Source organism: Sprattus sprattus (genome assembly GCF_963457725.1).
Source record: "Sprattus sprattus genome assembly, chromosome: 15".
In the NCBI taxonomy this organism is placed as follows: Eukaryota; Metazoa; Chordata; class Actinopteri; order Clupeiformes; family Clupeidae; genus Sprattus; species Sprattus sprattus.
Window position 1 is genome coordinate 25,567,983 of NC_137913.1, and position 14,823 is coordinate 25,582,805.

Below are 14,823 nucleotides of genomic sequence, written 5' to 3' on the forward strand. Positions count from 1 at the left end.
CTCTAATGAAATTCGGGTAACAGTGATTGATCACGTAGTCAATCATTTTCTCTCCATGAGAGAGGCTGGCCAAAGGGTTCAGCCAAACCTGAGTGCATACTGTGGCATCAATTGTTCGTACGTTCGGCAAAGACTATCAGTGCGTGCACATGATGGCAGTACTCCGATTTCGGCCAAGCCCCAATTTCTCTCTCCATGGGGTCTCCATGGGGGGTTAACTGCGTTATCTCACGGCACATGGCAGTGACAAATCCAGATCTTGGCCGCGTCAGTTCAAATCAAATGTGGAATGTTTACAAGCGGGCATCTGCTACCGTTGATTATATAGTAAATAAGTTGTGAAATGAAACAAAAACACACCACAGTTAAAGTTGTATTAGTATTGATTGATTCACATCGATATGAATGGATTACATGACTAACAAGTGGTGGAAAAGTAATATGAAAATATTTGTTACAGTTTTTCACTGTTGCTAAAACCCGTTTTTCAAAACAGTAACGTCTTTCTCAAAACTGCACACAGAAAATTGAAAACCTCACACACAAAATGCTAAACCTGACACTCCCTTTGCAAGATGACTCTTTGCTATCAAATCTCTTAACTGTTCACAAAATGGAACTCGTGTTTTCATTTGGTACACACAGCCATATTTTCAAAACACACACACATACATTCATTTAGTACACACAACTAAGCATTAGCTGCACACTACCAAGCATTTACAGCACACAGAAGTGCAAAATTGAAAACACAATCATCGACACACACCATATGAATGACAATGACTCATTGAGCCCTTTCTCCTTTTGTAAAATTTATCAGTGTAGGCCTACATTTTTCATAGTCAAACATAAAACAGCAATACCGTTGTTCTCACAAACCATATTTACAATTTTAGTCTCCTGTTCCACCCGATTGTATTGACATAAAATTGTATACAAAATGCTTATAGTTTTTCTCAATTGCTTACACACATTTTTTGAAAGCATGCCTCGTTCTCAAAACTCTAAACACAAATTCCAAAGCAACTAACTGAAAATGCAAAACCCTTTATATCTCCTGGAAAATGCTACTTTGCTTTCAAAAAATATTGAAAGTGTGTTTTCTTCCTCCACAGTGTGGTTCTCTTTCAGTCCTGCAAAATACAAATACTGTGAGCACACTACGTATATTATATTGATATGCAGTATTACAGTACACAAGGCAAACAGATTTCGTACTTGTTCTCCATCCTGAAGGTTCTAATGAAAAACCATGAAAACATGGTCTACCACAGCGGCCCAAATCTCATTAGAGATGACCATTCTCCTTCTTCTTTCTCCTGATCCTCCTCCTTCTTCACCTTGTCCTCATTCTGTTCCTCCTCCTTGTCCTCCTCTTCCTTCTCTCTGTCCTCCTACTCTTCAACCTCCTACTCCTCCTCCTTCTTGTCCTCCTCTTCTTCCTCCTCTCACTCTTACCCCTCTCCTTCTCTGGTTGTGGATCTTTTCAAAGTTTTCAATAGTTTATCAACAAAACAGAGGCTCAAGACACTTTAATGGTAGCCTGACGATGTCATACTCATGATTCTAGTCAGAATATGAGTCTGATACCGGACCTTTGGGCTGTGATTATGGGGCGTGTTTCAACGAACCAGGAAAGAAAATGCCTATTCGCTGAATTGGATACCTAGAACCAATCAGAGCAACGTAGTAGCCTATTACCATCTGATAGATTAAACTTTTACCTGATCCCTAGGAAGGACGGCAAAAACATCTTTTCAATGACAAATGCCTTAATCGCGTTTCTCTGTTCCTCTTTCAAAATGAATGCGCTGTCAATGTCTGTTGAGATATGCCTGCTCACGTTAATTAATTAGCATTAAGGCTACAAGCTACAGTTTATTTCGATGGGTTTTTTGTGTGCACGTTAGCAATGATATAACAATAATGGTCTAGAGAACTTTAGTTAAAGCAAACAATACTCTGTAACATTCGTGTTGCACATGCACAACTAACCGAGTCAATGTAGACATTAAAAAGTCGTGTAGATAGCTTAATTCACATAAAATATTCCCCACTAAGCACCCGAGACGCGGCCATCTTGGTCGGAGTTCGAATCTACCGGTTAATTCAACTCAAGCGTTGGTATCTGTCCATCAACGTATAAAGCCCGCCCTGCCAATTTGATTGGTCCGGTTTGATCCTACCGATGAAACTCTCTCCCAATTAACCCAGAGCCAGACCAAATCTCCCTGACAAAAATTTTTGTGGGCGGGGTTTGGGCTGGTATCCAGGCTACTTTAATGGTGCAGTCCTCACTGCAAATTGGTCAAAAGACCTGAAAGTTTAGAGATTTGACTATTTGTGGTTTGCAGGTTGATGCTTTGAGATTTTACTTGAAAATTGTGTGCAACAACAGAACTTTGTGTACACTGTTTTGACAACAACGTGATGTGTAATTGACATCAGTGTGTTCACAAGGAAAATCGGACTCTAATGTAGATAAGGGAATCTTAAGTATTTCCCACTTGGGGCGAGCGTTTGATACATGACGTGAAGGTTGTGCAGATTGTGCCGAATTTTCGCTTTATACTTTTTAACAATAGTGAAAAACTGTAACTGAATTGTCCAAAACAGTTGCGTTTTAGTTTCAAAGTTTCAGTTTCGGTTTCAGTATTTTAACGTGAATGAGAGGGAGCACAAGAACTGAGCGTCTAGCAGCGATTATCATATCATAGACATATATGATGCATGTATATGTCTATGGGCAGGATCTCAAGCACGTGCAAAAGTTGTTGTTGTCCAGTTGAAATCTAGATTCGAGAGACACATGCGCGCATAGTCGATTTCCAGCGTAATCCGATCGTTTATCCGGGGGTCTACATCGGAGTCCAGTCGGACTCAAGTCGGACACAGGAAATCTAGATTTGGGGAGACACATGAATTGGATCTTCGATTTAAATCGGACTACAATCGGAAACTGGACACATGTGTTCGCACTGAATGACACTTTGCTGGCCTTTACAGTCAATTTACTCTACTGTGTTTCACTGTATTTGCACTCTTGGCAACAACTATTTCTATACATTTGTAAAGATTGTTGCCACAATGCACTGTAGTACTGTAGTTTTACTAAAGTAATTTGGAACATATACGGTAGAATTCTGATTACTTTATATTTACAGTATTTACAGCCTTTTGCACTATTTTTACAGAATCAATACACTGGCCCATACTGGTGGCCAGTGTTGGGAAAGTTCACTTTCTACATGAACTAGTTCAGTTCATAGTTCACACATTTTAAAATGAACTAGTTCAGTTCATAGTTCATAATTCAAAAATTTGAACTAAGTTCACAGCTCCAAAAAATGAACTAATTCAGTTATTTTTTTCAATATGTTGCGAGCTAAAAAAAAGAAATCTAAATCTCTATATGTCTGCAATACCGCTTTCGGCCTCTATGCAACTTTGTCGCTCTCACACTTGCCAGGCATTGACAGTAAAATAAAGCACACGCAGCGATTTGAAACTGTTAAATGACTGTTAAATGTGTGTTTTTCGCCTGGAAGTCTCTAGAAATCTGGCACCTTATTGAACGAAATTAAAAAGAGTGAACGTGCCGTTCACAGACACCAGAATGAACGCGTTCACAGTATCGTTCATCAGGCAATAATACAGAACCTTCAGTTCACGTTCACCAAAATGATGAACAAGTTCATGAACTTTCGTTCAATGAACGCGTTCAGGTACAACACTGCTGGTGGCAGGGGGTGAATGTTCCCTGCAGAACAGATTGGACCCTTTTACTGTATATTGAAGCCAAAACAAAATTCAAACTACAGCTATCAATATCAACCTCTGAAACCATCACTTCAACTTTTGTGCAACACCCTCACAAAGTTGACTATTTTACCACTGACAACATACTGTCAGAAAGTATTTGAAATCTGCAAATTTGTATACAGTTAAATATTGTAGTTCTGTTTTTGTATTGCTAAAAACTATAAAAGATATTCTAGACAAGGACCTGTCAACACCATTGAATTACATGTGTTCTACTGTGTACAAAATGGCAGAATGGTCAAAACATATTTATTGCAGTAATTTTTCCGCATTACATGGTAAGAAGTCAAATTGACAGGTTTCAATATACAATAAAAAGGTCAAATCTGTTCTGCAGTGAACATTCTCCCCCTGCCACCAGTGTGGGCCAGTGTGTTGATTCTGTAAAATAGTGCAATAGGCTGTCAATACTCTAAATCTACCGTGTATGATGTAAATTACTTTAGTGAAACTACAATATTACATTGTATTATGGAAACACAGTTTACAAATGTATAGAAATGGTTGTTGCCAAGAGTGCAAATACAGTGAAACACAGTAGAGTTAATTACATGTAACTGTAAAGGCCAGCAAAGTGTCATTGTCATTGCCGAACATACAAACAATTGATGCCACAGTATGACGGCTCAGGTTTGGCTGAACCCTCTGGCCAGCCTCTCTCATGGAGAGGAAATGATTGACTACAAGATCAAAGACTGTTGCCCTAATTACATTAGAGCATAATACACAAATGCCACGTCCCCTGACAGGGGCCCCTATACTGTACCTCTACTACAGCCTCTTCCTTGTCCTTGTGTGTGTACCTGGTATCAACTTCAGTCTACTGACCTCTTTTAGAGGTTGAGAACTACTTGATGAGTTGTGCACAGAGAGTAAAGACGATATTTAGAATATAGAGAGCAGTTTCAGTAGGCTGCTACTAAGTGTCTATGTGTTGACATCTTTTAGGTTTAATGTCTTTCTCTGAGAAGTGTGGTAACTGTTTTGAAAAGTGTGGTAAAAATCAAATACATTTGTGTGAAAGCAATTAGAAGTAGTTAACCCATTCGCCGGTGAAGACTCTTGCTGTGCAAAGAAGATGTGAGCATTAGATTAAGTTTACCCATGATTCGCTAAATGTGTGTAAGCAATTGAGAAAAACTGTAACAGCACTGCTTCAAGTTCTTGTCTTGCTATTTGAAAATAAATCTAAAAATGTAATGCTTTTTGTTCTTTTCCCAATACAACATCCCTTCAGAGAACAATGCAAAGATAATTTAGAGTCAGCCACAATAGTGTGCACCCATACAATAGAACACGGAAGAGGACCTAGCATAAAATTAGGTTTTAGGAAATATGATCTAACTGATATGCCCATGTTTTTTCATGACTCAAGCCTAACCTGCACTTACAACCCAATGACATTTGTGCCACTGACCTACTTCTTTCAACAACCATGAATGGAAAATTATGCAATGGAGTATCACGAGACAGACATTATTGGTCAAGAGCCTGTACAGTCAAATAAACAGTACTGTCTTTCTGTTCTCTCTGTATAATTCAATGTAGTTAAAGGGCTCCCACTTCTATGGCCCTCAAGTTCTAACTTTCAAAATAGACCTCCACACATGTGACTTGTCCAACCTCTAAGCACTATTCATTATGTTTCATTTACAAGTTATTTTATAATGAGTCCTTCTGAGAAATGCTACAGGACAAACACGAGTGGTAAAGCTCAAACTGATTAGATTACACTTTATTGAGCGATACATTTTTTAAGTTTGGAGTGGTAATAGAATTCGAAACACAGGCCACCGTACAAGCTGCTTTGGTCTGTCAACACACTGACAAAGATATTCTTCGATACTCTTACAAATTTGGCATCTGTGGGGAATCTTCAGTCTAAATATATATTCAGTGTAAATATATACCCCAATGAGATTGTAATGTAATTAGGAATGCATTGGAGTCATGCTTCTCTTGTTAGCTGTTAGGGTATTTAAGTCTGAGTAGTGTGGAGGGGCTTTATCAAAAATGCCGTCTTTCCACGGGAGCCAGAGCTCTTTCAAGGAGGGCATCAAAGCCCTTTTATTCATAATTGAGAGAAAACCTCTTCTTCGAAATGGAGCATCTACAGGAGGGAACGTGTACAGGAGTATCTTGGAGTGCTCCCTGATAGAACGCTACACCCTGAACGGGTGCCGTAAGAGTGCCGTTGCTAAAGACGCTGTCACCTTGCATGAGGGCAATGAGAAAGATACGATCATTATGAGTGCGAGCCATCCACCCGTCCTCGGAAATAAGGATGGCGAATCCGAGGAGAAGAGCAGGCAATCAATTTCAATAAGCGAGAGCAAGGACACGCTGTCCCTGAACAAGACACTGGCCGACTTCCCTGAAGAAGATGAGACCAAGGATGACGTTTCCCAAAGCGAGACGCACCCGGACAGTGACTCAGGATTGGAGAGTGGGGATCTGACTGACAGTGTGTGTTCAGAAGATGAGCCTTTGCCCCCTCCAAAGGAACACTGCCACTTTGGTACATGAATCTAAATGTTATGCACGTTGTCCTCAAGAGAACCGATTCACCTTTGGTACCTGAATCTGAGTTTTCTGTAAAGTAGAGACATAGAGTAAAAGGCAAGCCCACCTTCAAAAATGTTTCAATGCCAATTCACTATTCACATTTGAAACCTCTACTGAAATGTGACTCTCTTTGTGTCTGTTCTCTCTCTGATAGAGTGCTCCGGACCGCTGGGCATGGAAGGAGGCATCATCTCTAACCAGCAGATCACGGCCTCCTCCACGCACCGCGCTCTCTTTGGCCTGCAGAAGTGGTACCCCTACTTTGCCCGCCTCAACAAGAAGGGCCTGGTGAACGCCTGGACCGCTGCTGAGAACGACAGATGGCCCTGGATCCAGGTAACAGATGGGGGGGTGAGGCAGGGAAATGGGAGGCAGAATGTATAGATAGCGTGCAAAATTTGGCTCAGTAAAACAATCTCAGCAAAACAGGTGTGGCTAGGAAAGGGACTGGCAGAGTTTCTGGTTTGTTTTTCTTCTTTCTTTCCTTCTTTCTTTCTTTCTTTCTTTCTGAATATTTTTGACTTTCATTTGTATTTGCTGCCACATTGGGTGATGTGTGGCAGCCATACTAAAATCCATCAATCTAATTGTATATTAGTTGTCTACAAATGTGATTCTTATTACAAAAAAATGCGCTTGTCTTCTATTGGGATGGAAACTGTCACAAGTAGCATTCTGATCTATGTGCTCGAAGCTGCAATGTAGCATTCTGATCTATTTGCATGTACCTTACTTTTGTAGCCTTGAGTACCGTTTTCCATTTAAGGTCGTAGTTCCTCTTTAAAAGTCCACCGTTCAGTGCAGTGTGCAGCTAGATCTCACTAACTGATCTCTCCACAAACTTGTCTTTGAATTTTGAATGTGTTTTTAGTTTAATCAATTTGACTGATGGCCCAGGCTGAAAGCCATACAGATCAGATTGAGTGAAAGTCTGTTCATTCAGCTCTGCAGTGATGAGGGGCAGAACACCTGCCAAGACTTGAACCTCTAACTGAACTTTATTTCAGAAGAAGATTAGGCTGCCAAAATAGATTGAAAGAGGTTCCTGGCCATTGCAGTACCTATTTGCCTTTGTGGAGCTGAATGAAACCTATTACATTAAAATATATTTCAGAAGTATTCAGGGACTGACTGGGGAAAGTGACAGAGCGAGAGAGTCTAGGTAAGACGTTCAGTCGAAGTAGACACAGCACCTACTCAAGATGGAAAGGTAAAATGTTGGAAGATGGTCAGAGAAAGAGAAAGAAATGTAGACTAGATGATGAATGGATTGGAGAGAAAGGGATATAGATAAAGAGAGAGTAATATGTGTGAGAAATGTAGAAAATTGAAGCACTTGTGAAATTGTTGTCTGTATTCAGAGCTCCCCATCAGAGAAGTGGTATTCGCTTTGGGCTCATATTCTGCCACATTTCATCGCATCTTTTGCTGCTGAGATCTGACTTAGTTAAGGTTTAGACATCATCCCTAGCTCTTTTAGAAGCATGACCTACTATAGCTTTCCCCTCCCCTTCTCTAACTCACACACACAGAGAAACTCTCTCTCTCTCTCTCTCTCTCTCTCTCTCTCTCTCTCTCTCTCTCTCTTCATCTGTCTTTTTCTCAACAAGTTCAGCCCAGGGCTCTGTAATACTAAGGAACAGATAAATCACATGAGAAGCTTTATGCTGTAAATAATTAATCACCCAGCCCCAGTGTTCACCGGTGTTTGTGTTTCTCTGAGTATGTAAAAGAAAGAGGGAGAGAGAGAGAAAGAGAGAGAGACAGAGAGAGAGAGAGAAAGAAAGAGAGAGAGAGAGAGAAGGAGGAGAGGGGAGAGGAAGAGGGCATGTGGCTCCTCAGCAGCTGGATCCACGCATACATGAAATTGCTTTGGGACACTCAGGGGAAATATCTTGCAGGTCTGGGTCAGAAAACAACCACATTAAGCCCGGAGAACCTGAGTGAATTCATACAACAGCCTATGATTAGCATCATTGACAAAATACCACCCTCAGATGCGTCCATTGAAGATGTAGCTATGTTCTTGTCGCTGTTGTTTCAGGATGATTGCCACAGAGGGCCAGACAACAAGAGGAATTTGTTGCCATTATCTTGGTTCATTAGTTGCTATCATCTTGGTTTATCTCAACTACCAATTGCTCAGTACCCCCCCCCCCCCCCCCCCCAACATAGCCCCTGCCCAATGCATTTTTTATTTAATTTCGGAAGTTTTAAATGTCACTAAAGTTAGATCAAATCATCCAGTGTTTACACCTAAATGTTGAATAGCAACACTGAAGCATTAGCTCACAGCACAGCAGAAGTAAGTAATAACAGCCGTGATCCACATCACTGCAGGGTCACTAGTGAACAACTTAGTTTCGAATTCCTCCATTATAGGTCCCCATTACCTGCCATATGTATTTAGTGGGGATTGTATTATGTTTCATGAAACGCAGTTAACCTGAGAACATATTTCCTTAATCAATTACAGAGACTCACTGATTTAACTGAGGCTGAACCAGTTAGTCGTTTTGCTTAAATGCTATGCTCATCCATATTATCTTTGAAGAGGTATCTCAGCCTATTCTGATTCACACTGCCCCTCTTCATCTGTAGTATACTCACTGCACCCCTTTTTTAAATATCCATTAATGTTGCTGTGTTTGGGGGCGTACACTGCTGTGTCGAGTAAGATTTGGTTTTGTTTAGTGCCATGATATCCCCTACATGAAGGGGTTAGCCACAAAAAGAGTAAACAAGAAATAAAACACCCCATTGCTCAAACATTGTTGCATTCTGCTAACAAATACAGTCTGAATTGGTGCATAGTGCTTTTATATCTTGTTTACTCAGTGGGATTGCAACAGGCGACAATGCTCAGAATAGAATGCATAGGCTCCTGTGGAATCTCCTCTGCATTTGAGCCCAGCATTTCTATAAGCTGTCAACCACCATCTGTCGTGGTTTAGACGCTTATTGCTGTTGACAACTGAGTCAACTAGAATTTGGAGACAGGAATAAAAAGATATTCCCGGGATGCCTTCCTCTACTCCAGAGAGGATCCCACAAATCATGTTACAGGCTCAATACAAATTCAGTGATTCAGCATTTGCTTTTTAGTCTTTGTTTGTTAGCCTGTTATATATGTTTAATTGGCTTAAAATTGGAACATTTCACATGTATTTTATTTACAGTCGATCAGTTTCATATTAACTTTTTGCTTCTGTATTGCTTGTTTAGATTTTGACTGTGTATCTGCATCGTCATACACTCATAACATAAACGCATGATATGTACATACATTTTACTAACCATCATCACAGAGATATCAGCAAGCCTTGAACATCAACTCGAACATCACCTTACACCTGACGTCAGTCAGCCAACAGAGAGGCAGGTGAACCACTTTCATTCAGCAGGCCTTGTCACGCGTCAGAATCAGTCTATACTTTTCCCTTTGGCCACTTCACTGCAATAGAGACGGCATGATTCACAGCAGCTAATAATTGCCATGACAAGGATGTCTATTTGCAAACAATTACAGAATACTTATGTGTCAGACTTTGTAGACTAGGGGGGATAGACTTCCATTTTCAGCTCGATGGTGTGTGTAATGTTTGAGAAGTGAAGTTTCTTTTTTTTAGGACTCAGCAGGTACCGCTCGGCATGGATGAGGGAATCACAGAGACTATGTACCTGAGTCTTTTCATTCTACCGTATCCCTCAGGTCGGAAAGCAAAGTGATATCCGGTGGTCAATTGCTTTCCAAAAATAACGATGGGGGAATGAAATCTGCCCCAGAGAAACTGCTCTGAGATCTGCTCTCGTCTTTTTTTCCCCTGTGGATTCAACTGCTTCAAAGCAACAGCGGTAGCCCTCGCAACAGCAGCATGACTGAGTTGTGAAAGGGCCCACGCCTGTGGCTGGCAAATTGAGATCATGATTGGAAAATGACCCCGGTGTGAAGTACGTGATGGTGGGGGGTGGGAGGGGGCACGTTGAGGCCGTGGGTGTGTCACATTGATGTATGGCGAAAGGAATTACAGACGCTTTGTGTCCGTCGCCTCTGTCGGAATCAATTCTTGACCGCCGGAGAGAGGCACTCTAATGTGGCAGATGTTTCCCAGGGTTACGCATGAACCGCGGCCGTGAAAATGCATCACTATTAAGCCAAGTGATTTCGGCATCTGCGGTCATTAAATATGTGAATTGTCACACCAATTACTTGTGCAGTAGCCATTTAATTGTGCTAAGTTAATTACTCCTCTTTTTTTTGTCTGTGATATGAGAGGCTGGTTATTGTTTGTGAGGTCAGAGGCAAAGTCATGGTGAGGGCACTTACCCTTCCACCACTTCTGTGTGGGTTACCAGTTGCTGTGGGAGCAGCAAAGGAAAGCAACAAAAGCACTTCAGTAAAGCTCATAATGGCTGCCGCCGACTTCTCAGTTTCATGTTATTGAGCGAGATCGATATGTTGCTGCAAGGGCTGTTTCTTTCAAGCCTTTTACTTTTGTGTCTACAGTTTTTATTTGTATATAATTTAAACAAGAAAAATTAGCAAATGGGTTCTTACTGGGACACCATTTGTGGGCGCTAATTAGGTCCAAACAAAAAGGTTCCTGAACTCTACAAAACAATATTGCAGGTGTGGTTCCAATCGCCTTCACCATTAAAGTAACATCTCATTTTGATGCTTGTTTGAAATGTTTGATGGTCTAAGAATCTAAAGAACAGGAAGTTTCAAAGTGGTTACACAAAGGCATAATTTATTCCAATGAGCATAATCTATGGTCTGCCTCAGCCAGATGGAAAATGTGAAACCCGTGGTTGAAGGTTCTTGACTCATTGTTCTGTCACATGTGTGTGGGTGGGTGTGTGTGTGTGTGTGTGAGAGAGAGAGGCTTAGAATGGGTTGGTTGAGCCTGATGCTTGAGTCATCATTAGTTGTCGAATGAGTCATCGTCATCATCAACATCACCCTCACCATCTTGCTGCGCTATTCAAAACTGTAACTATTTTGCTTCCATCTCCTGTACTTTCCATCTCTTTCTTTCTCAACACATGCTAAAGGTCCAAAAAGCTCTCTGTTTCTCCTTATCTCTCTCTCAAACACACACACACACACACACACACAAACACACACACACACACACACACACACACAAACACCCTCCAACATATCACACGTGACTCACACTCACACATGTTACATTAAGACAATGACACACTTCTTCGCACATTGCCTTAGCCTCTGCGCTGTGGCTACACTTATGCCATCGTTTAATCCATGTCACTCTAGAAGGATTTACCCTATCCTCTTTCTCTCTCTCTCTCTCTCTCTCTCTCTCTCTCTCTCTATCTGTCTCTCCCTCCAACACCTATATCCTCAGATATTCTCTGATGACTCATCCTCTGAGTATCTCTCAGGTTTCATTTTGCTTTTGGCAGGGAGTTGAAAGCCAAGGGCTCTGACTGACTGGTTTGAAGTGAAATTCAAAAAAAGGGGGCCTAAGTGTAGCTATCACAGAGGGCAGGTTCCCAGGCCTCACTCGCGCGGAGAGTAAGACGGAGGAACAGTGGAAAGGGAGGAAAAAGGGAGAGGTGCGGTTATCCCAAGCCTCATTTCACACAGTTGAGGCAAAAAAAAAATGGTTTGAACTGCTACAGACACATCATCATATGTCCACAAAACTCACCAATGTCCACATAAAACTCACTCCCTGAAAAAAAAACAGGGTGTTGTTATCACTCTCTTTGTTCTTTATCCTTCCCCTGCTTCTGGTATAATGTGCATTCAGTTCGCTGAGAAACAGAAACCTCTCATTTCTACTGTGTTTTTTAAGGGAATATAAAAAAAGATTTGTGCATGGATCCAGGCCTAATTAAGGGGTTGGCTATGACATACCATCAGATAAAGAAGATATTAAGGGAGCTTGTTTCCAAATGAAAGCACCCTTAATGCGCATTAAGGTGTGTTATATGGTTTCAGGGAAGAAGATAAGAGGAATATAAGCGTTTAAAGACTTAATATTTTCTGGTTATGCTTCTCTTTGGGCCCTTATGTAACCCTGCTTTGTGTGTGTGTGTGTGTGTGTGTGTGTGTGTGTCCTTGCTCTCAGATAAACCTGCAGAGGAGGATGCGGGTCACGGGCCTGATAACACAGGGGGCCAAGCGCATCGGGAGCCCTGAGTACGTCAAGTCATACAAAGTGGCCTCCAGCGACGACGGCAAGACCTGGAGGACGTACAAAGTCAAGGGCACCGACGAGGATATGGTGAGACGGCTTTTAATTAGCCACTCTGCACTCCGGGCTCATCTTCTCTTCACCGTCTCCGACAGCAACCCCCAGCCCCCTCCAGCCCCCACCACCCCACCCACCCTTCTTTCCCGCTTTTATGACATTTAAGATTGAATTTTTTATACTATTTGAGGAGAAACAAGCGGCGTATGGGTCTGGCAGACTTCGGCACTTCATCATATCTTTGTGAAAGTGTGTGTGTATGTGTGTGTGCATGTTGGTGAGTGTGCGTGTGCGGTATACGTGCATGTGTGTAAGTGTCTGCACACATGCGTGTATATTCCTCCCTCTCTCTCTCTCTCTCCCCCCCCCCCCCCCCCCCTCTTTCTCCCTGTCTCTCTCTCTCTCTCTCTGGGTCCCAGGCTCTCTGTCCTCAGGCCGTTAAACATGATTTCATTTAATGACTACTTGTGGAATTTGATACTGGCTTTTTCTTATCTCGCTCCTTCAACCCTCCATCTTCATATTTGTTTCATGATGCTTGTAAAAAGAAAAGGTTGGTAACAGGTTAGGTTTACGGGAACATGTTATGGCTTTCAGTCTTTTCTTTTATGAATAAACTGTATATTCGAGTGTCTTTATACAACATTTAAGATACTGTTAATTAAAAAGGCTTATGGAGATTGGTTTGCAAATTTGCATTTGTGAGAGTTTTTCAGAGTAATTTCAGAAGCAACGAAAGGGCAGTCAGCTATGGTTTAAAATGAACTAATTGACTACATTGCAAACAACCTCTCTCTCATTCTCTCTCTCTCTCCCCTAACCTAAACATACTGTTGTTGTATGCTTTATTTATATCTGGTAATGCGCTTCTTTTTCTCAGATATTCCGAGGAAATGTGGATAACAACACGCCCTATGCCAACTCTTTCACCCCTCCAATCGAGGCCCAGTTCATACGCATTTACCCTCAGGTGTGCAGGAGACACTGCACCCTACGCATGGAGCTGCTTGGCTGTGAGCTCACAGGTTGGTCACCACGGAAACACGATAACAAAAAAAAGGAATGGAAAACTAATAACAAAAAAGCTGACCTGTTCAAAAAGTCAACCAAACTGGCAGGTCAGGAAAGGGTAGAACTGGAGGTTGAAAATACTGTGTAGTCGTGCAGAGAAAACGACTTCTACTGTGCAAACCCTTTTGTTCCGTCACTGATTATATTGTTTTATTTTGGGTGTGATGCAGGATGCTCCGAACCGCTGGGCCTGAAGTCCGGTCACGTCCAGGACTACCAAATCACGGCCTCTAGCATCTTCCGGACGCTCAACATGGACATGTTCACCTGGGAGCCGGGCAAGGCTCGCCTGGACAAGCAGGGCAAGGTCAACGCCTGGACATCCGGCCACAGTGACCAGTCCCAGTGGCTACAGGTAGGTCATGACTCCCTCCACTTCCAAAACAGTTGGACTTCCGCCACCCACTTCATTAGAGTTGGATCTTCCAAGGTGCACAGTTTTGGCCCTGACTGTGTTTGGTTGCGTCTCTCAAATCCACTTCCTCTGCTGTTGTTTTTGCTACTGGGCCAACCTATCATTAGCATCAAAACATCCTCAACTCTCAGCAGTTGGCTTTGGCCCTGTTATCTTTGGAACCCTCACTTCCACCCCAGCTTCTCTCAAAGCTGTTGTTGTTTTCACAGCCAGCCTAACCCATTAGCAAGTCCCAGAAGCTACAGGTAATAGCAGACTCCACTTTCGAAGCACTCGTTTTTTGTATTTTTTACAGCCCACGTCATCTGTGTCAGGGAGGGGGCTGCATTCTCACAGGCCCTCACAATTCCTCAATTCTGTCCAAGTTATCTTTGGATGCAGCTCTATGCTGCATCTGAACCATCGGCTCCACATTCATTAAGATAACTGATCACTGCAAATGGAGCCTCAGGCAGAAGCCATCCCTCACAGGGCCACGATCAGGCTGTCCGCCCACTAGCCTGCGGAGGGGTTAATGCCATGACGTACAGCCAATGCAGAGATTCATAAAGATTCATAAGAGTTTAGAAGGTAAATAAAAAAAAAACGGTCTGAAAAGCTGCTTCCCGTTACAAACAGATGTTTAGAGTAACTCGGCTTTGGCCAGATGTGGCCTCCACACCTCTGCCGAGCACTGCCAGGTGTCCATTCCTGTAGTGTTCAATCAAACCAACTGGTTGC

At 42.2% G+C, this 14,823-nt stretch overlaps 1 protein-coding gene across 1 annotated transcript in view; it reads left to right on the top strand.

Annotated features, from left to right (window-relative positions):
- The window catches only part of edil3a (EGF-like repeats and discoidin I-like domains 3a), a 121,360-nt gene that overhangs the window by 79,300 nt on the left and 27,237 nt on the right, over positions 1 to 14,823 (top strand). The window contains exons 6-9 of the mRNA XM_080852362.1: positions 6,545 to 6,726; positions 12,495 to 12,650; positions 13,498 to 13,642; positions 13,859 to 14,043. Of these exons, the coding sequence (XP_080708488.1) occupies positions 6,545 to 6,726; positions 12,495 to 12,650; positions 13,498 to 13,642; positions 13,859 to 14,043 (668 nt within the window). The remainder of the gene's footprint in view (positions 1 to 6,544; positions 6,727 to 12,494; positions 12,651 to 13,497; positions 13,643 to 13,858; positions 14,044 to 14,823) is intronic.